The 20,714-nt window shown below is 49.2% G+C and overlaps 1 protein-coding gene across 1 annotated transcript in view; it reads right to left on the bottom strand.

Annotated features, from left to right (window-relative positions):
* The window catches only part of LOC128722810 (lachesin), a 34,358-nt gene extending 13,733 nt beyond the window's left edge, over positions 1 to 20,625 (bottom strand). Inside the window, exons 1-6 of the mRNA XM_053816490.1 lie at positions 20,610 to 20,625; positions 20,177 to 20,221; positions 18,752 to 18,855; positions 2,190 to 2,397; positions 318 to 473; positions 116 to 244 (exon numbers count right to left, since the gene is read on the bottom strand). Of these exons, the coding sequence (XP_053672465.1) occupies positions 116 to 244; positions 318 to 473; positions 2,190 to 2,397; positions 18,752 to 18,855; positions 20,177 to 20,221; positions 20,610 to 20,625 (658 nt within the window). The remainder of the gene's footprint in view (positions 1 to 115; positions 245 to 317; positions 474 to 2,189; positions 2,398 to 18,751; positions 18,856 to 20,176; positions 20,222 to 20,609) is intronic.
* Between the last annotated feature and the right edge of the window lie 89 nt (positions 20,626 to 20,714).

Here is a 20,714-nt window from a genome sequence, read left to right as displayed (position 1 = left end):
AACGGTTAACGTGTGTCAGCTTGCAGCTTGACATGGGATCCCATCCGGAAGGCTTTTGCTGAAATCTCCCTGGGGTTGATTAACATTTTTAATTGAATAACCATCGTTAACTCACATTGTACTCGCAACTGCACCCGCTTGCTGACCGACGGAGGCACGCCATTCGAGGCGACGCACAGATAGGCCGCCATGTGGAGTCTGCTCACTTTCGTGATGTAAAGAATCTCACCATCGACGACGTTGACTGGACGAAAAAGAAAACCGATAAGCATGGATGAGTGACACGGTTTGTAGGTGAGATTTCTAATTATTCTTACCATTCTCACCGCCAATGGCCATTTCATCGCCGTCCTCCCGACGCCACATCACATATGGTTCGGGAAATCCTTTCGCCTTGCAGTTGAGCGTCACGTTTGTGCCCTCACGGACGACCATGTCGTTGCTCGTCTGCGCTTCGACGATCGCTGGTGGTACTGCAATAAGGAAAAAAAACGATTTATTGTTGCCTGCTCGAGAAAAACCATGTTTTGCTAGGGATTGTTCACTTCTGCCGATAATTCACTATAATGACAGCTTTTGTTTGGGTTTGATTGGACCAACAAAAGAGAGAAATAGCTCCAATCTGACACCGAGCTCCGATAAAATTAAACACCGATTTAATCTTATCGCATGAAGGGCCACACCATTAAATCGCAAGCACGCAAACATTGCATGCCGAGGCGTTTTAATCCGGTGATGAAAATATTGAAATCCATCAGCCGGGCTCGGGGACGAGAAACTGCACCGGCAAGCCGGACGTTTATCGCCTGAATGTAGCGCCACGAGCGCAAAGTAAACATACGTCCGGTGCCATTAATCGCCTGCAACATCTGACACCGTTCGTTTTGACCGTTTGCGGGAAGCGATACATTTTTCCACAGCCTTTTCGCTGGCTCGTTCTATCGTTTCGAGGGGAAATGGCTCGCGTTCCTGCGAATATTCTGCCCACCAGCTGTTAATCGCGTGAGTTTCGATCACGATCAGTGCTAATCTCCCGGGCTCGGTTGACGTTTGTTTTTCGACACGCGTGTGTGATGGAATGAAGCATTTTGATGGTGGGATATCCTCCCACGCGAACAAATGGCCTCGTGCACTCAAACAAGGCTCACGCGAGCGAGCTCGAGATAAGGCCGCTTAATCGCACCAAACCAGGCTGGCCAATATCTGGTTTGTTTTCGGTGGGAAAACACCGAACATCACTGATAGCGCAATCACACCGATTAATGGCGGAAGTGCGCTCAATTTGGGGTGTGTTTTTTGGAGCAGAGCAATGAACAATTTCAAAACACTTTCGAGCGTGTGCGCTTGCGGTTTTCGCAAAGCCAAACAAACAAACATCGGACAGATTAGAGCGAATGAAAATGAGCCAGCTTTTCCATACCAAGCCAGAGAGAAAAAAGGCACACAGCAAAGGGAACAGCAATACACCGTCGAGGTGACATTCCATACAGAGCGGTTAAACCTTTTTGGGACGAAATTTAATCTCATCCAATTGGACGCTAATTGAGCCCGCCGGTTAGAATCGGCTCGGTTGTGCTTAACCGGGTATCCTAAGAGCATTCCAGGAATCAGGGCTCACCGGCTCAACTGGCTTAGGTTTCGTAAGTATCTTCCAAAATTCCAATTCCGCTTGCTGTTGTCAACCTCTTCCATAATACTTCACCGAACAATGTGCTGCTCGCTGCGAGGATACAAACACACACACACTTTTCGTTGCTTCTACTCGATTACCAGGAACTGCCGGTTCTTGACAACCGATGTTGAAGATCACCTGCCTGCGGCTTTACGACAGTTCCCGGAAAGGCTGGTCAGCCGTGCCATTGTCAATCGACAAGCTTGTTTCAAACCGCTAGTATTCTTCCGTCCGATAGGAAGCATTTGTGGAACTCCCGCAGATATTTCAGGACATGTAATCTGCTTACAACTGGCTGCGTTTGGTGGAAGATTTAAAAGGACCCGAGCTTTAGGGAGAATGCTCGCGAAACTCGCGCACAACACGACAACTGGTTCATCCTTGCCCAACCGCTGATGCACCTCGATTAATTGCACGTCGGCACTCCACGATTTCCATTTCCCCGAGAGCTAAGGTAATTGTGGCACGGTGTAATTGAAACCCAAGCTAGCGACCACAACCCAACCCCGGTACTTACCGACGACCTGTAAGAAGCCCTTGCGCGATCTCATGGGATCGGTGTTGACCTGGCACATGTACCAGCCCCGATCGTTTTCCTCCACCTCGCGGATGTGCAGATACCAGGACCGGTGGTCGTTGTAGGTGAGGCTAATGCGTGGGTTCTGCGTTATCACGTTGTGGTGTATCGAAAGGATGGTTTGCGTGTCCACCCGCACCCAGGCCACCTGCAACGAGCACGAAATGGGAAAGAAACGAAACGAAGTTGACTATGAGCTGCTGGTGTGTGGGAGGCTGGAGTATGATGATGTGGACGGGCACGATGATTAGGGGTTACTCCTCGCAACTATCCACCAGAGTGGGAGAGAGCCTCCGGGGACAAGCTGCGACAAGGGCACCATCCCTTGGTGACGGTCCCACAGCACGCTACGGGCTGGTCGTGTGTCGTAATAAATAACAAATTGAATAATAATATAAATTGCTTAATTCAAACTTTCGCCCTGCATGAATAATGAATTTTAGAAATTGAATAAATCCCACTGTTTGCTGTGTACTACATCGCCACTGCCATTGCTGGCCGGTTGGTTGTTCGCCGAGGGTCGGTTTGTTCGGTGACATCGACAAGGAACGTGCAAATGTAATTACCAGCCCGAGCCAGCAACCGTGGGTGCTCGAGGTTCAGGCGAGTCGTAAAACCTTCCCTTCCATCGTTCGGACTAAAGGCTCCCAAAGACGTTCGCGCGACTTCGAAAGCAGGGCCACGTTTATGCTCCGTGAATTGACGCAGCGTCTGAACGGTTGGTCTCGTTGGTTGGTCTCGCACGAAGAAAGGTCCGCAGCTGTAACTGCTTCGGTTTAACGGCAGCGCGCCACCATTACACGAACGTGCGGACCGATCCACGTGGGTCATTTTTAGTCTGCGGAAGATTTACCTGGCACCGGTGACGAAAACACGGCCCAGGACGAAATCCAATTGACGCCTCATTAACCTGTCTGCCGTGACTGGCAATCGTGCTCTCGGCCGTGGTCAACGTCTTCGTTAGCGATGCCAATGGGTGCAAACTTTTGTGGGTATTTCGGGGCAAATTTGTCCCCAAATGGCACCGGGAAAGTGGCTGAGTTGGGAGAGATGTTGTTGGGATTTTGGGCGCGAGGAAAATTGCAAATGTCGATTCGCAGCGAAATGGTCGAACCGAGCCGAAAGTCAGTCATTCTCGGTGTCGGGAGGATTTATAGGGTGGGCTATTTTTCCTTCGCTTGCGTTCGCGGTTTGTTTCGTGGCGTTTGCTAGCTTTGGGCGTTTTCAGGTGGCTTAACGAGAAATTTATACAAACAAGAGCAAGATTTCGCCAGGAGCTTGTTGTTTGGGCAATCGGATAACGATCGTCAGGACACTTCGTCAATCTAACGGTGACGGTTTAATAACGACACCAGTCACGAACGAACGCAATGTTTTCCTTTTACATATTCGGTGAGATATGAACGAATTTGTTGGAGGTGGATTTTTACTCGGAATAATACCGAAACCCTGTGCATCCCTTTATGACCCCAGGACTCACTAAACTAAGCGCCAGCCTACGTACGGTAGATTATTTATCATAGCTGCCTTATTTTTTGCTAAATAAAACATGTCACACAGTATCATCGGGTGCATTTTCTTTTGCTCCCTCCACTGTCCAAAGCGATCCTTTAGCGGAAACCTCGGTGCTATTAGGCACTCCGACGAGAGCCACCCGTTAGGACACCCGTAAGGATCATCGTATTTGCGACTCAATTGAATGTTGGGAGTTTTGCTCCGGAAATGGAAATATCCGCTAGAATTTCCCACCCCGTGTCTCGTTTATCCGGCCCGGAGATCGTGTGGGTTGGTCGCCATTGCCGCAAACAAAATCAAAAGAAATGCCACTGCTGGGTGGCACGAAACACAGGCGGTGGACCGGAAACACGCACACCCACACACTGGCACTGGAAAAAGTCCTCTTTCTCCGTCGCCTGCCTCCATTCCTACCGTGTGCCATGTGGTTGTGTGATTCTGAATCCTGCCCTTAATGCAATGGGGCGGGTTTTTATCTGCGTTGTTCCGTGTAAGGGTTCTCGCCATTCCCTGCCCGCTGCTCATTCTCGGTGCGCTTTTGTCGATCTCCAAGGAGCACTTCCGGTCCGGAGACTGGCCCTCGAAGTTCAAGCGAACCGCTCAGGGGGCCATCACTACGGACCAAAGCGAGGGCAACCGGTAATGCCATCAAATAAAGGATGAAAAGGGAAATTTCTACCGGACCGGAAACGAATCGGATATGGAGCCGAATGGGACGGCTCCCGGCACCCACACACATTCACACACGCAACGGGGGCGAGAGGGAGCACACTAAAATCGAGTGGCATCGAGGAAGTGGAGCAGAGAAAGCGGTCGGAATCGGACCGATTTCCACAACTATACAGCGTGCGAAAAACCATCAGCGACGGCCATCAGGCACGGAGGTCGCTCGCTCCCGAGCACACGTAGATTGAGTAATACTCCGGTAAGAGTTTCAGGGTTTTATTCCATTTATATTCAAATTTTATCAATTTATTCTGCAAATAAAAAGGGAACGCTGAGTGAGTGGCCCATGTTCGAGTGGTCGACGCGACGCAGCAGATCGAGGGTGATTCGAGAGCAAAAAGAGCCGGGTTGTCGAGAAACGATGCACGAGGCAAGGACGTCCTAGGGGGCGCACGGAAGAGAGAGAAAAAAAACAGCACACACACACACAATTCAGGACTAAAAACACATTCTAGAGCAACGTACCGGCACACAAAATTTCCAAACATATGACGGAAGAAGTCGGCGAAGGGACGAGAAAATGGCAACAGAGGAAAAGAACATCCACACATAACAACATTGCGCCAAGGAGAAAAACAACGGCCAAACGACCACCCAAACGACCGCTCAACCGAACGGACGGGTTTTTTTTTGTTTTGCCTTCGTCGACATCGTCGTCGTCTGTTGCTCTTGTCAAAATAAGAAAATTCCTAATAGAGTTCTTTTCTCTTTTGCCGGCGCTGGACGATGGAGCCGCCGGGAACAACCCTTAAGCATGTATCTGATTTTGCTTTAGACTTGCAACAACTATTTCCATTAATTCCTTAAATCTGTCCTTCTTCTCTGGGTAATCAAATGTATGTACTTCAATTGTGTAAGAGCAAAAATTAGATCATGACTTCTGAAGATTCTCTTTAATCAATAAGACGAATTTAATAAACAATCATTGTGCTACCCAATCAACTTGAAGCAATTGCTCTCAATCAATGATCTTTTTTTACCAAAGCGTATCACTACTACAACAGGAAGACACTACTTTTAGAATTATGACAATAAGTTACCAATTTTTGTTAATTTTCCACGTTTACACGCCTGAAACGCTTGCAACCAAGACATCGGTTCCCATATGACGGCTTGTCTTGTATTAATAATAACCTTCGGATACAGTTGGTAGCCAAACCGGTTTGATGGTCCTTCGCTCCATACGCGCCAGTATCCTTTCACTCCCTTGTGGAAAACTCTCATTTGCGTTGCTACAGTGACGATAAACTGCCATGGGGACATTTTTAACGGGTTTGCGTGCATACATAATATACTGCACCGGCACCGCATGGCATTACCCGCGACCGTGTCTCAAGGACCTCCGCGAGTGACCGAATATCCTCGAACCGCCATTGCCGGTGTCGCCTGGAAAAAAACCCCGCTGAACATGGCTCCGTTACCTTTCCGGTGGTGTCATTGTCACTCGGCACACAGCCAGAGAAAGAACGAAACACAACAAAGCGATCCACGGCCTCGGCAATGGCCCAGGCGGTAGGGAAGGCACTTTTCCATCCCACCAGTCAACGAACGGCAACCCGCTACCCCGCTAACATAATTGAGGTGGCCATAATTGAAAATTAATTGACTGCAGCTTGATCAAACAGGGGCGACCCGTGGCGTGGCGGGAAAAAGTTTGTCTTTATTGTCAACCCTTTGCCGCGAAGCCAGCCCAAGCTCGGCCAGGCTGCTCTAGGTGCTGACTCATTAGCCTTTCGGCCCACCCTCGCTGGCAGAAGGGCTCGTGATCAGTCATAGCATTTTTCTCATTTTCCCCCTCAAACACTCCGTTTTTTTCCCTTTTAGCCTTCTTTTGATCGCTGAGCGTGCTAGAGCGAGTGATGACTTTCTGACGGTGGGCATCTCTAGCCCTTTCTAGCCATCCGATGGCAGCTAGTTCCGACGGGAAAGGACGCGAGTTTGTACTGCTCACGAGGCAGTTGGCGGTTTTGTTGATTTTGTGTGTGTGTCTGAGCTGGGGAGACGCGCGAGTGAGTTCCTTTTTTACCGTCGTCTCACTGTGCTACCGAGTTCAGTGTTAAATAAGCTGTCTTATGAATAATACATTTCCACTTTCAGCCCCGCGTATATTGAAAGCCTGCGCCCTTCGACTGAGGACGATCTTTTCATCGGCACCGGACTGAGGGACACAAGAGCGAAAGAAAGAGGGTGAGAGTCTTTGGAAAAACTTCTCTACCTTGTCTTTATTTTTTTTTTCGCCTTTTCGGGGTATTCCCGGCGCAATACGAAAGGAGAGCGAAGGAAAAAAATGTATTGAGAAAGATCGACAGACCGTTGCGGGGGGAAGGACAACGAGGGCAACATGCTCCACGGTGACGTTCGAGCTCAATAAAGAGAAGAAAAAAAACGATCCCATCTTCAACAAGCCAAGCCTCCGTCTGGCTGACGGGTACTGCTGGTTAGGTTGGCAATGGAGGGAAAATAATTATTCGTCATATTTCACTTCAAATTCTTGGTTTCTGGGGATGGAAATTGAGTGATAAAGAAACGAACCGGGAGTGGGAGAGCGAAACGGGTCCCGGGTGGGGCTAAGTTTATCGTTCAATTGTGCCTCGTCGTCCCAATGAGTGCCATGATTACACCGACAACATCGTTCGCTCGGCGCTTTCCACGCGCCAACAACATAAGGTATCCTTTTTTATTTCCCTCATTGTCTCTGTTGGCCCCGGTGCTCTTTTTCTCTCTCTCTCTCTGTGTCGCGGCGGCTCGCTTTGATGCCAGTCTCGCTCATGACGCGGGGGGGTTTTGAATACGAAATTGATTTTCTTTCACGATAATGAAGCAAGACCGTCGGCTGAAGACGGTGGCAGAGGCTGCAGCCAATGCTGGGTCGTGCGCGTGGCTCGAGTCTCGAAGTCAATGGGTTTTCGAATCCCCGGCGTCGCACGTAATCGCATATTCATGAGAGACACATTCGTCGACGCGCAATGATAATTTATCAGCCGCAGCAGGGCTTTTGGCGGTAAATTTTCATCAGCTTGATGGCCTATTAAGCCTGCGACCGTGCACCGTGCATCATCTCGATAGCGATCGAGGTGTTTAATGTATGCGTGTATGTGTATGTGTGGGCAAGTGCAGTTAATGCGGGAAGAGATTTTCTCCGCCAGCTTCGTTGCGTAATTTTCTTCTCCACGATGATCAATTTCTTTGCGAAGGATACGCAAGTACCGCTAGTTGCATACCTTCGGGCGTGTTTCTGAGCAAACTCTGTTGATGAATCGATTATTGCACCATTTTATGGTTTGGATGGTTGCTTCATGAACTGCTGCTGGAGTGTTGCTCCAAACGATTGTGCAAACGTCTCGCACTTAATCACTCACCATCCTAACCCGTCAAAAAGCAACGGTACAAAATCGTTGCTTTCTCTCTCGAACAGCTGAGCAAACAATTCAACAAACTCGAGTCCTGCGAAGCTAGGGAAGGAGAGAGCAAGAACAATGCTGCGTCAACACGGCTGGTCACACACTGCCACTGTAACGTTCCAGAAGCCCAAGCCAACCCAAACGGCCGATCGAAGCTAATCCATCCTTACGTCATCGGTCGGTTGAGTTCCGAAACGGTACGAAATTTCACTCGAGGCCGCTTCCGTCCATCCCCAACGGGCATGCTTTGGTCATCCGGTCGTCTGTGACTTCTGCGTGCCCTATTGACAATGAGCTTCCCCTGTTTGCCGAGGAGAGAATGCGACATCCGGTCGTCCGAGTGCACACCGGACGCGCTCGGAAGCGACACGGCTCATGCTCACTTCCGGTTTTCCACGCTGGGAAGACTTCCGGACGGGGCGAATTTATTTGCCCAGCGTGTGAATGCGTGTGGTAGGTGTGTATGTGTGTGTGTGTGTGTGTGTCAGAAAGAGAAAGTGGACGTTCTGGGCATGAAAAAAATCAAGCGAGAAAGTCAACCAAACATGAACTCTTCTGTCGATGCTAAGCGTATCCTTGAGTTCCTTCCGTCACTACATGAGTCAGTTGATGGTGGAAAATAGGGGTCGCGAGTGTTTGTCTCGGAAAAGCCATTCGATTTCTCTGACCGCTTCAAGCCATTCCATAAGCTTCGCCATCACCGTTGGTGATGATGGAAAATGGAAACATTTAATTATTCCACTAACCTCTGCCAACCGGAACGTTTGAATTGCGAATGGATTATTGATTTCACCTTTACCTGCCTGGCCTTCGACCTCGTTTCCACCACGGAGGAAAGCTCGATCGGAAAATGCGAGGCACATCTCCGGCCAGTGACAGGATAGGTCGAGACTCGAGGCCCAAAGTGTCCACTGCGTCGATGATTAATGCCCGGGTCGAAGTTCATTGGCGAGTGGACACGTTCGGTCTCGGCCAGCGAGTTCATTATGCAGCTGTCATTTGGCTAATGCACTGACAACATTCGACTGGAAAAGCCCACCATCGGTTGGAACGAGAGAGCAATCGTGAAGTAGGGCTTAAAGCGCGTAATTGGAACCATCGAAAGGGCTCGCGTTGGCGAGGACCCTTTAAAAGGTCGTGCCAGGATGTGCACTTACGCCGCTCGAGCTCGGCATTTCCCTGGTTAATGGGCAGTTTAACCTCCGATGGACTTTCCCGGCCCAGCTGGATGTCGCTAATTAGTTGCGATGCGTTTAAATGATTACACATTAAATGGTCGTCTCGTCGAACCGTCTTTGATGTGTTGTTCGGTGAGGCGTGGCTCTAATTTCATCCACGCGGGAGAGCGCATCCGAACGGTGCCCCGGGGAAAATGGAGCACGATTTCCGTCCAGCCTGGTGCTGTGGTTTGGTGAAAAATACATTTTATGGGCCTGCCATTTTTCCAACCTGCGAGTGCAACACGTAAGCCCTACATTGATGGGGTCCCGGTTTCGAAGTGGCAAATAAAGTTAACTTTTATTTGGTTGTACATTCCGTGCTTCCTGCTTTTTTTACCATTTGTTGCTCTCATTTTGTTTGCTCGAGCTTGTTTATTATGTGCAGATCGCTCTCTTTTTTTTTTGGTTGCTATTGCTTGGCTTCTTATTTTCTTTATTTTTTTTGCTGTTTTGCACCACTCCACACGATACCAACCGTCGTCGAGAGGGTTGAAGCTCAAAGTTCGCGTGGCTGTCCGAGTGGCCCTTCGTACGGCGCTGCTGGCGTAGGGAGAGATGGTAGAAAACTTTACCACCCCACCCCAAAATTGCACAACTTCTTGGCTCGGTTTTTATCTGGATTTTTTTTTACCTTCTCCCTCTATCTCTCTCTCACTTTCTCCTTTCTTTTCCCGCCGGTTTGTTGTAAACTAGCGTGCGCCAGCTCGTTAGATATTTTGTTCCGAGAGCGGTTTATTCTTTTTTTCCTGTTAGTTGTGTTGCGTCCATTTTATTTTTGCTCAGCCCCCTTTTGGTGGCCGTCGAGTGGATCATAAACTTTAGCGCCCTTCCACCGAACCGTGCCGAGTGCAACGGTGCAGCTTACATCGAGGTGCAGAGACAGAACCCCTTTTCCGGGGGTGAAGAAACGCGTGCCCTTCTCGATACCGCCTGCCAAGCCTGCCACCACTACCGTACGCCTAACAAGGCACTTCAATTTATTTATGTTTGCTCAATCTCGATTGTGCGAATGTGCGCGGGACGCGGTACGGTGCATGTGTGCCCTGGAAACCGGAACCGGCAGACAACACACCCCAATGGGTGGAAAGGGCGAAGAAAAACGGGCATCCCTACAGCCCTCAACCTCTAACTGGCACGATAGATGGATCGAGTCAGTTCGCTGGAAAGGATGCACCACGCGGGTGTTCGTGTTCGATTGGACCGGATTCAATGCGATTCGATTGCGAACCAAGTCGGGAGCGATCCTTTGCCAAGCGCAAGGACGCGCGCGCGCGCAACCAAACGCAAGGAAGCCGCCTGTTTTTCTGCGCCATCACGCGAGCACTCTTGCGGGAAAGTGCAGCTGAATGGCCCCCGGGAATCGGTGCGTTGGGCGAGCCACGACGGAAGTCGACCATCGTTATTACAAGAATTTCTCAAATGAGATTTCCCGTTCGTCGGGTTCGTCCCTCTTTCTGTTTCGTGCTGCCGTTGCTCGAGCTGCTCGATGAGGGTCTTGTCTTGTATTTTTATGCATCTTTATCGCGTACGGAAGCGAATGGGATCGCAAATGGAAAGTGGGCGAAAGCGAACAAGCAGAAAACGTTGAAGCACAAACGTACTCGCAGCTAAGCAGCTTTGCTCGATGCCATTTTCTTCCTTGTTGTTTCAGGGGCGGTTTTCCCAAGCCAAACCATCTACTCGTAACGGAAGGTCCGCGCGTGGGTTGCAAATTGATCGGAAGGGAAAAAAGAATATAAATAAATGTCAATTACAGCGTTCCTTTCCAATGAAATGGCTGCGGGTAGAAGCAAACGGATGCACTTCTGCTTGAGGATGTCGTTTACTTGTTACTTCACACGGTAAATGCGGTTGGGTGGAGAAATCGGGGTTACTTCATTATTTACGTCCTGAGGAAATTTTATTTCTCTTCTTTCTGTAAATTGAAATTGACATAATGCGTTTAAAGAATTAAAAAAAACGACTAGTTTACGTTGCCACCAAACCAGAAAAGGCAGCGCAATATTTTAAGAAGACTAACGAAATAGAATTGAAAACTGCATCGCTTTCTGCCCAGGATCACCCCAACGCTGTAGCTGTTGACTTGGTGCGCTAACGAGCGGCACGAAAACATCCTTAAGCCGCACTCGAACAGCTCACTCCATTACCGTCGAAAGCGAAACGAACCACGGGTGGAGCGAACGGCCTGACCAAACCATCGGAGCGACCGGTCGAAAGGCCATCGAACGGCCATCGTAACGTAATCTTGTTTTGGATCATTTTTCCGGCGCTCCGACTCTTCCGGCATGCTGGCTACACTAATATGTGAAAAGAAAGCGCGCGGCCATTTTGCCGGCATCTCAAGCACGAAAACACTTCAACCTGTCCAGCTGCGCCTGGCCGTGGAAGCGAAGCTGGAGAACGCTAACGAGGCTTCTGAAGTTGGGATCGGCATTGGGGAGCAACAAGAAGAAGAAAAAAAAAACACTCGCAAGAACCATTGCGGGAACAATTGCAATAAATGCAATCAGGAAAAGAGATGTTCTCTGTTTATCGAACACATAAACCTCGGCCGGCTGGTTTGGTGGTGGAAACGGCCGCTGGGCACACGGCCACAGGATCAATGGAAGTTGTTGGGTGCTATTTTCCGCCCCGACTCATGCCGAGGCACGTTTCACCGTCTGTTCGTCCGTTCGTTTGAGGTTTTCGTGGGCTTGCGAGCAGCTTCAAGGCTCACTTGGATGCCCACACAAGGAGGTGTCGGTTTTTCCGACAATGGCACCGAATGCAATCCCTTACCCAGGTCCGATTGTGCTGCGAGATTGCGACGCCGATACCGTTGCGTTGCGTCTGTCTTTGTGGCGAGAAACAATCGAAGGCCAGGCGGCCACAAGGACGGGGCCACAGTTTTCCACCGCACCGGTCGCGGTAGGATCGCTTTTCTGCGGTGAAACCGGTGGTCGGATGGTGCGCGGTGGAATAAAATGAAATTCCTTCACTGCCCGAATGGTTCCGAAGGGCTGGGTAGGTCCAGGAAAATGTTTATTAACATTCATAGTCACATCACGTACAGCGTTCGGTGTTTTCTTCTCCGTTTGCTTCGATGGTGGAAAGTGTTCGCATTTGTTTTCCCATCTCCACTGGGTGGCCGTCGATTCGAGCAGTTGCAACGCTCCTTGCCGGTGATTCGATCGGCTCGGATTTTCCAACCAACATCCAAACAAGCGAACCGACCACTGGCTTGGGAGTGGGAATGCGTCGTTATCCTGTTACGGTTAATTTGATTTCGTTTGCTTCTTAAAGCTCTCGTCTCGGTGGGCTTAATGCGCGTGGAAAAGGGATAATTTTCACGGTTGTTTCTCGCTCCACGAAGCGTTCATTCTCATAAGCAGTCGAATCCTCGAAATCTTGTCATCTCATGCACCGTTCATAAACCCGATAAATGATGCGTCGTGGGCGAAAGCTTTCCCTTAAGATGCGAAGCCGTAAAAACCCCGGACAAATGCTGGAATCTCAGCAAAACACATCATCGGGCGAAAACAAAATCTGAAACACTGGCCACCCATTGTGCATTCCTGGCCCGTGCGATCGTGGCGTTCGCCGTTCGGATTTAATTTGTAAGTCCCATATTTCACAGCGACTACGTGAGCTAAATGGACGGAGCACCTCCGAGGCACCAAATCGCGCACCTGTGTCTGGATGGGGCTTTCAGAGGGGGAGTGCTGTTGTGTTTTTCAACCCGCACCTCTACCGACCACTCACTTCAACCCTCCATTGCCACGGATTCCCACGCTCTGACAGCTGCTTTCCCACCGAAATCCGACGAGCTTTCGCGCGCCTGTCCCTGGCTGGCTGGATTGGAGTTCGAATTCAATTGTAAGACAAACTTAATTTTCACTTTTCTCCTGTCTCCTGGTCCCTCTCTTTCCACCACCGCCCTCGGTCTGTCAGGGCAGCCTGATTGTTGATGCTACAAACACATTTCCAAATATTTTCGCAAACACCACTCGTTCCCGGTCGCTGGCCGCCCATTCCGGCCGGTGCTGGGTAAGTTTTCTCGCACTAAATTGTTTCGTGCGAAAGCAAACGCTAAAAGCGAGAGAAACAGAAGCAAGCGGGGGAGGAAGAAAAGCGAGTCGAAGCCTCCGACGCAAACTCAGTGACGAGCGACGTGCGGCTCCACCGGAAAAAGGCATTTTAATAATAAAACATAGATTTAATGATGAGTGAAAGTGTTCCGACATCGTTCAGAGTCGGTGTTGGTTTCGGGGGATTTTATTTCGGTTTGCTCCCCTCTCTCCCCGCTCGTTACGAACCCTCGACTGTTGCTCTTCTCGGTAACGGGCAAACGGTAACGTTTGCAAACCCGCGTGTACCGTTACAGCCGGTGACGGAATTCATTGGCATTCATTTGTCTTCGCACCCGGCCTGAAAAACCTCCCCCCGGAGCTGTCCGGGGCGTTGATGAGGGGCACTGGATGGGTGGTCGTGGGTCGGAAAACCAAGGCCTCGTTGTCGGCAAAAACCGTCTGTTGGCAACGACCTGGAGGAGGGATGCGCTCGCTTACGAAAATGTCCTCCAGAACGCATCGAATGTGGCTCGGAGCAAACCAACGAGAGAGAGTGAGTGAAAAAAATAGCAACTTCTCAAAATGAATGTTTAACTTCTTTGTTTTTGTTGAGCACCATTTTTGTATGCGGTCTTTTTTTCTCTCTCTCTCTCTCTCTCTTCCTTCGAATCACGACCTTTGTCTTCCCTGAGGTTGATTTCGCTTTTTTCCGCTTGTGTCCCTTCGAGCGAGTGAGGGGCATTTTTCCGCTCGGTTAGGATGGCCGGTGTTTTGATTTATCGTTCACCGGCGTTCTCGTGTGCGGTCGTGTCCTCGACGCTACCTCGACGAAAACGTGAAGTAGAGCAAAGGGAAAAAGAGCCCTCGAACGGCTGCCCGTCAACGTCCCGGTAGCTTGAAAGGCTGGACCCGTCACCGGTCCCATGTAAACAACATTAAGTCCTCCCATGGGGAAAGCAACCGAAAACATCCACTCACCGGGTCCGCCGGTGACCCTGGGGCGACCTTCGGGAGTGTTCCGGTTAAACAAAGGCCACCCCGTCGTCTCGCGTGAAGAGTGACAGGATCAAATTCTGCCACTCGACCCTCGACGCCGGTTCGGACAGGCTGAGAAATCGGCAAAATCTCGGCTCACATCACGGGCGCATTTGGATGTGATTTTTTTGTTATCTCGTGATACGCGAAATGTGGTCGGAGGGCTGGAGAATAGGACCTCGAAGCAAACAAATTACAGTTAACATTATCTACACAGCGGATAGTCAACCCTTTGGTGGTGTTTCACTGGCGAAGAGATCCCTAAGACTGTAAGAAAATGGCGCCGTTGGGAATTTCAACGAAGCCCTCAGAAAGCGTAGAAAAACATTTTTCCACCTCATGTCACCCTTATCTTGCATATTTAGGAAAAGCGGGACATTGAAATCAGATTTCAAAAACACTCATACGTAAACGTTACGCTTTTCGCTATGATTCTTATGAACATATGAAGTATATTACCAATATGAAACAATGTTTCTGTCTCGTTTATTTATTTTAATTAGAACCTGTTCTGTAATATTTCTGCATATGATTTGCTGTTTGTTTATCATAAATTTGAGCATCAAAATAGCAGTTCTGAGGCATATGCGAGGAAAACATCTGTAAACCTTCATTTGATATATTTTTAATGCAGCCTTTGCAAATCATAATCGACCCTAAAGGTCATTCCATTCGCGGATCGTACGGCTAACGGCTTTCAACCGCACCGGGGCCCTTCGATAAGCCCTTCTTCCGGTCCCTTCACCGGGCCCGGATTAAGTGGTTTGAAACGGAACGAAATATTAATCCAGTTCGACGTTGATTTCCCCCAGCTGAATTAGATTTCCATTCGATCGAGCAAATTGACCTCAAATCCCACACTTTACACGCGGACCGGGACTCCCGGGAAAGTTTCACCCTCAATATCGATGAAATGCCGACATTTCACGCGTGTTCCAAGAACCTGAGACTGGAACGGCTTCCCGACCACCGATCGGTCTTATCTTTCCACGCCCCGAAACTTTCAGTAACCTTCATCAACGCCAACGCGCATCTGAGTGACACGGTTAACTTTGACCAGGGTGAGTTTGATCCAAACCGAAGCGAAAACTCGACCATTCCTAGGCAAACCGACACGCGCCCTAGCAGCCGGGACGGGCGATGATCATTTGATTTTATTTATTTATTTATGACCGTAACACTTGCCCACATCGCGTTAATGCAAGCGTGAATGGCTTTTCCCTCTCACGCACACAAGCGTCCATCCGTTTTCCGGTTTTATTCCGCAGGAGAAACTCGGAAAGGCTTGGGGAACTGCTGTCGATTCGATATCTCCTCGACGTAACGGCATCCAAATCCCCTTAATCTCCGTGTTGTTATGATATTATTCCGACCGTCGAACAGCTCAAATGGCGAGGATTTGGGTCGATTTTGCCTGGGCTCGGAGTTTTCCACCCACCCACTCAACACCCAGTGGATCCCCGGGAGCTGGGGATACATAAAGTTTAAAGATATGGTATGTTTTCGAGCCACGAACCCACTCCATCGGTGCGGCGGGTTAGGTGGATAAACGAATTGATTTTAAATCAATAATAAAATTATGCTTTATTGATATTAAATCCAACCCACATCATCATCAACATCGTCATCGCGGGCTTTCGAGCATCTCGCTGCCGAAGGATAGACGGCTCGGTCAGGCACACATACGCTCATACGCTCACACTCGAGCGTCACACTTTCACTTCGGCTCTAGCTCCATTACACAAGAGACGACCGGGTCACGAGGACCTCTTTCACTCGGGTTTCTCGATGGGTTTCTTCGGAAAAGGACGCCCGATTCCGGTAGACACCACTTACCCCCGGGGTGTCAATCCAGTTGGCCCACGCGATGCCTCGGGTGGTGATGATGATGTGATGGAAAATATATCAATTTTTATATTTCTCTATCCCCGCGACCACTCGTAAATCTTCCGTTCTCTCCCGTCTACAGAGACGCAGACACCACAGAGCTGCTCGGCAGCTGAGAAATCTTATCGATGCCATAATCGGCTAGCTTCGATGACGATGTTCACTGTCAGCCCGTTCGCCTGGTTCACCGAAAGTGGATCAACGTCAGTGCTGTGGCTTGTCGAAGCTGCCAGCTGCTTTCGGTGAGTTGGCGTCCTGTCACTGCCCAACAAACCAGTGGTCTTTGCCCATCAGCACGAACGCGTACGTCTTGTTTGGGTGAGGCACGCTGGAAGACAGCCGCGACGGAAAATAAAACGACTAACCCCACCCATGCGCAGTCGAAAACATTTCGAAACGTCAGCTTCAGTCAGTTCGCTTTCGCACGGGATTCCGATCAACGTACTGGCTGGGCGCACAAAATCACTAAACGCAGACAGTAGGACGTGAAATTATCCTTCCATCGACCGCATGGACGATCCCGCATTGCGATCACGTACGGCACAACTTTTATGAACCGATCGAAGCAGCTTAAATTTCTCGCATCGTGAGCAGCAATGTGCTTTTCTCGATGGTGTGGCTGGAGAGTGGGCATCGCATCTTCGTGGGAGGAGCGTTTCCTGCGTTCCCAACAGTGACATGCCCTAATCATCGACATGTCAGTTTGATTTCCTTCGTTTCTTTTTTGGTGGCCAGCCCGTGCCCGCCGGGATACGGTGGGTTGGGAAACGAATGTACGATAACATGTGGTTGTAGGTGGGAAGTGGAATTGAAAATCACACAAAAATGAGCATTTTATCCGATTGTCAGTATGCGCTTCGTCGTCAGGAATTTATCATGACAGGTGGTATGAAGAGTACTGGGCGCCTCCATCGTGGAAGGAAAATATGCCTAACTATGCGTTCCGCAAAGCTTTTGGAAATCGTTCAGTGTTTCTTTGACTCCGGAAGTTATTCAACGTATAAATAATATTCAACGCATCAGTTATTTCATGAGCCAAGTGAGTGATGCAGCGGACAATTGAACAAACATTGGTACTGGGTACTGGGCGCCTCCATCATGGAACAAAAATGTGTCTTGTTATGGTGTTTACAAACAGAGCACAAATATAAAATAACTATATATTTTAATCTACGTACAATCAAATTATACAAACTTTGTACCGCCAGTAAAGCAATAAGCATTCCCGGGAAGCTTCCACAAATGATATAGATTCATCAAGAAATGAAAAGAAAAATATCCCCATCACAACGCTCCACAATTCCCGTTACAACTGAAGCCGCTTATTGTGAGACCAGAGTGGGCAATAAACACGCTCGAATGCACAATGTCGGCACCACCACCAGTGGGGTCCGCTGGTGGAAAACTCCAAACCATTTGCCCAAAAACCCACACACTAGCGGTGAACCTTTCGCTGCGAGCCGACGGTTCATAACATTCGCATTAGCCCGCCACAGCTTTACGCAATTTTTCATGCGAAAAATAGGATTCCACTAAAAACATCTCTCACCGCACGCGTCCACACACCCACAGGAGCGAGCAATGCGTCTCACACTCAAATCGGATTTCACGCCCGAACGCACCACCATCAGCATTGATGGGAAATTGGGAACAAACAAGCTAGCGACAGGATGAAAAACAAGAAAATAAAGAAGCCCCTCACGGGGGCCTGGGCTCAGCCACATGCAAATTCCGGTCTCGAAAAGGATACCACCCACGTAAATGACGCTTCGTGGGCGCGTGTAGTAAAGGGAGGAAAAAGGCACGCGCGTGACCACGTGTCATGCATCCGTGCCAGCGGGCTGTTTGTGCACTGTCGGTCGTGGAATGCCACAAATCTGCCTAACCTGACCCGTGCGTGCCTTCACCGCGAAAGGGCTTCGACCAGAGCTACTGCCATTGCTGATAATGATGGTGCCAACACAAACAAAATCGTCATCAGCCCCGCAAACCTAATCTGTAAAGGTTGCTCCCACACCACCGCAATGGCCGAGGATGGCCTGCACATTGCGTTAATTGTGGTGTGATGAAATGCGTGGCCTTTCCAGCGTGCCTTTTTTGCAAAATGGGACACACACGAAACGAGCGCCAACAATGGCTGGATGGGATGGTAGCATGAAGGAACAGAAGCACAAAATCTACCCCCGGGAAATACACAAATTCCACACACCAAAACAAATACGCTGTGCAGCGTAAATGACGCCACAAAATAAAACACCGCATGCTGTAGCACTGCGAGCTAAACAAAATGGGACGAATGGATGGATTTTTTTCCTGTTTTTCCACCGCTTATCACCGACCGAGCTGTTGACCCGAGGCCGACAAACGAGGCCGCTCACGGTACGGAGCCATCGAACCGTTTTGTTACGGGCTTCGAACCTTTCTCCCATGCACCTACATTGACCAGTTCCCCTGTCTGTCTGAGGTACGTTTTGCGTAGCACGATTGAGGCCCAGATGCGTGACCGCAATGGAGAGGAATGGTGAAAAAGAGAAAGAGTTGACAAAATGCGCGGGCGTAGGGCTTTTGCACCTTCCAATTCATCTGTTTTCGCAGGAAGCTCATTCCCACGGGAAGGCAGACTAGGTGAATGAGACACACGAAAGGGCGCGGAAAACCCCGGGACTTACCTTGTAGCCTTTCAGATTATCCACCACGCAGGCCAACAGCGCGTCACGGCCTACCGTGACCGTTGTGTTTGGGATGAGCTCAGCAAACCGCGGGAAGCTCGCCTCTAAAGGATGGAGAGAATTAAAAATGAAAAAAAAAATGCAATTCAATGGTTAGTAGGGGGGTTCATAAATCCCTCACAGTGAGGTGGGTGTAAGAGTGTTCTACATAAAAGGAAAAACAAAAACCCCTCACACACGCTAGCACACACGCGTTGTCATTCGCTCGTAAATGCCGCAAATGAAAACCAAATAACTCGTCGCTCGTTCGCGGAAGCAGACAGAAAATTACATGCATTTCACACGCCCAACGTGTTTTGGAAGGGAAAACACAAAGCGGCATGAACTTGGCCAAATGACAAAAAAGCACAATTTTTTCCCCCCACGGACGAGAAAGAAAGAGCAGATTATTTAATTAGAAAACAGAAGGGCTGAATGTTTTGTTTTTAATTTTCATTTTCAAAAAAAAAAAACATAGAGAAAACCCCATTCGAGTGGGCTTTTCACGGGCCTTTCCATCGGTTCAACCACCACTTCATACATCATCGTTTGAGCGGTCAACCATTCAGCATGGTCGACTCGGTTGTGGGCGATGGCCGGTACAAAAATATGCTAAGCCCCGGCTGATGGGTTTCGGTGTTTATGCAGCACTTTTCCGGCATACTGTGAACAGGTTTTGTGCGAGGAAAATCCCCGACCCAGTCCGGCCGTGATCCGTGGGATGAATATTTGTCCCAGTTCACGCGGTAGCCAAGGTACGCGTCACGGGTCAGGAGCGCCATAAAATGTGTGCTAACCGGTGGTCTTTTGCCCCGTCGTTCGTTCTCTTTTGCTCTCGCTTGTACGATGCGTCACCACGTGTGTGAGTGGGGGCGTATGAATTATGCGTCGTGAGATTTATGCTGTCCGTGTTGTCCGAAGGACTCATTTGTCCCGTCGAAATGCGCCCAACCCACAGCACGCGGGCACGCATGAACTGAGGGCCTACATGAAATTGGGATTAATTTTCCATCCGTTTTTCCACATGGACGCGCCATGCGTTACTTCCGGCCACTTGAGCACCGGCTGCCGGAAGACTCATCCCCGAGGTCGTTGAGGTTGGAAAGGGAGGCGTACAGCAAAACGGGAAATAAACACACACACACACACACTCTTAGAGGCATACGAATACAAACAAAACATCACACAAAACGACAACAAACACGCAGTTGTGGGCTAATTTAGCTTAATGAAGGTGCTGCCAGGTGGCCTCGAAAGTGTGGAGGGATGGAGCGTTGGGGACAGTTTAGCTGTTTGTTTGATCTTTCACTTCTTGCTGTCCGGATGTTCCGGGTGTGGGTTGGATTATTTCTATTCGACCTGCCATTCCCCATCAAATATACGTACCGGTGTTGAAGTCCGATGGGTTCTCGTGCATGTGCGTTTGTTTGGCTGAAACGAACGAACGAGCGGAGAAAGTAAAATTAATGGAAGCGTCATTTAAAGCTAAATGCATGTGATGTTTCGGAAATGAACAAGCTAGGCTTTGGCATAAATATATCAATGAAAATTAGTATCGAACAGAGTGTTGGAGATTATGATTTAAGTTTCTCGTAGCTGAATTTTCTTGTAGTATTTAAGTGGGTATTAAATGTGTAAATAAAGCATCCTTTTCTATGATGCACTTTATGGAAGATCTTTCTAGGACCGGTAAAAAACAAAAACCTTTAGATTGATGCTGAAAACCCAGACCAATGAAGCCGTTTTTCCCAAAAATATTCATCCATAGTGTGGTGAAAATATTAGCAGCATAAACACCAATTCGATCATCGCATCTCACCTTCGACAGGTGCCATTCGTTGGCTATGAATTCGTAAGTGACACCCATTAGAAAGTATCCTGAACAGGATGCTGCAAGCCAACCCCTTGCGCAAGTTTACGGCTT

This window comes from Anopheles nili, chromosome 3, assembly GCF_943737925.1.
Source record: "Anopheles nili chromosome 3, idAnoNiliSN_F5_01, whole genome shotgun sequence".
Lineage (NCBI taxonomy): Eukaryota > Metazoa > Arthropoda > Insecta > Diptera > Culicidae > Anopheles > Anopheles nili.
The sequence above is the reverse complement of the archived record's forward strand: the minus strand, read 5'-3'. Positions and strand labels throughout refer to the sequence as shown.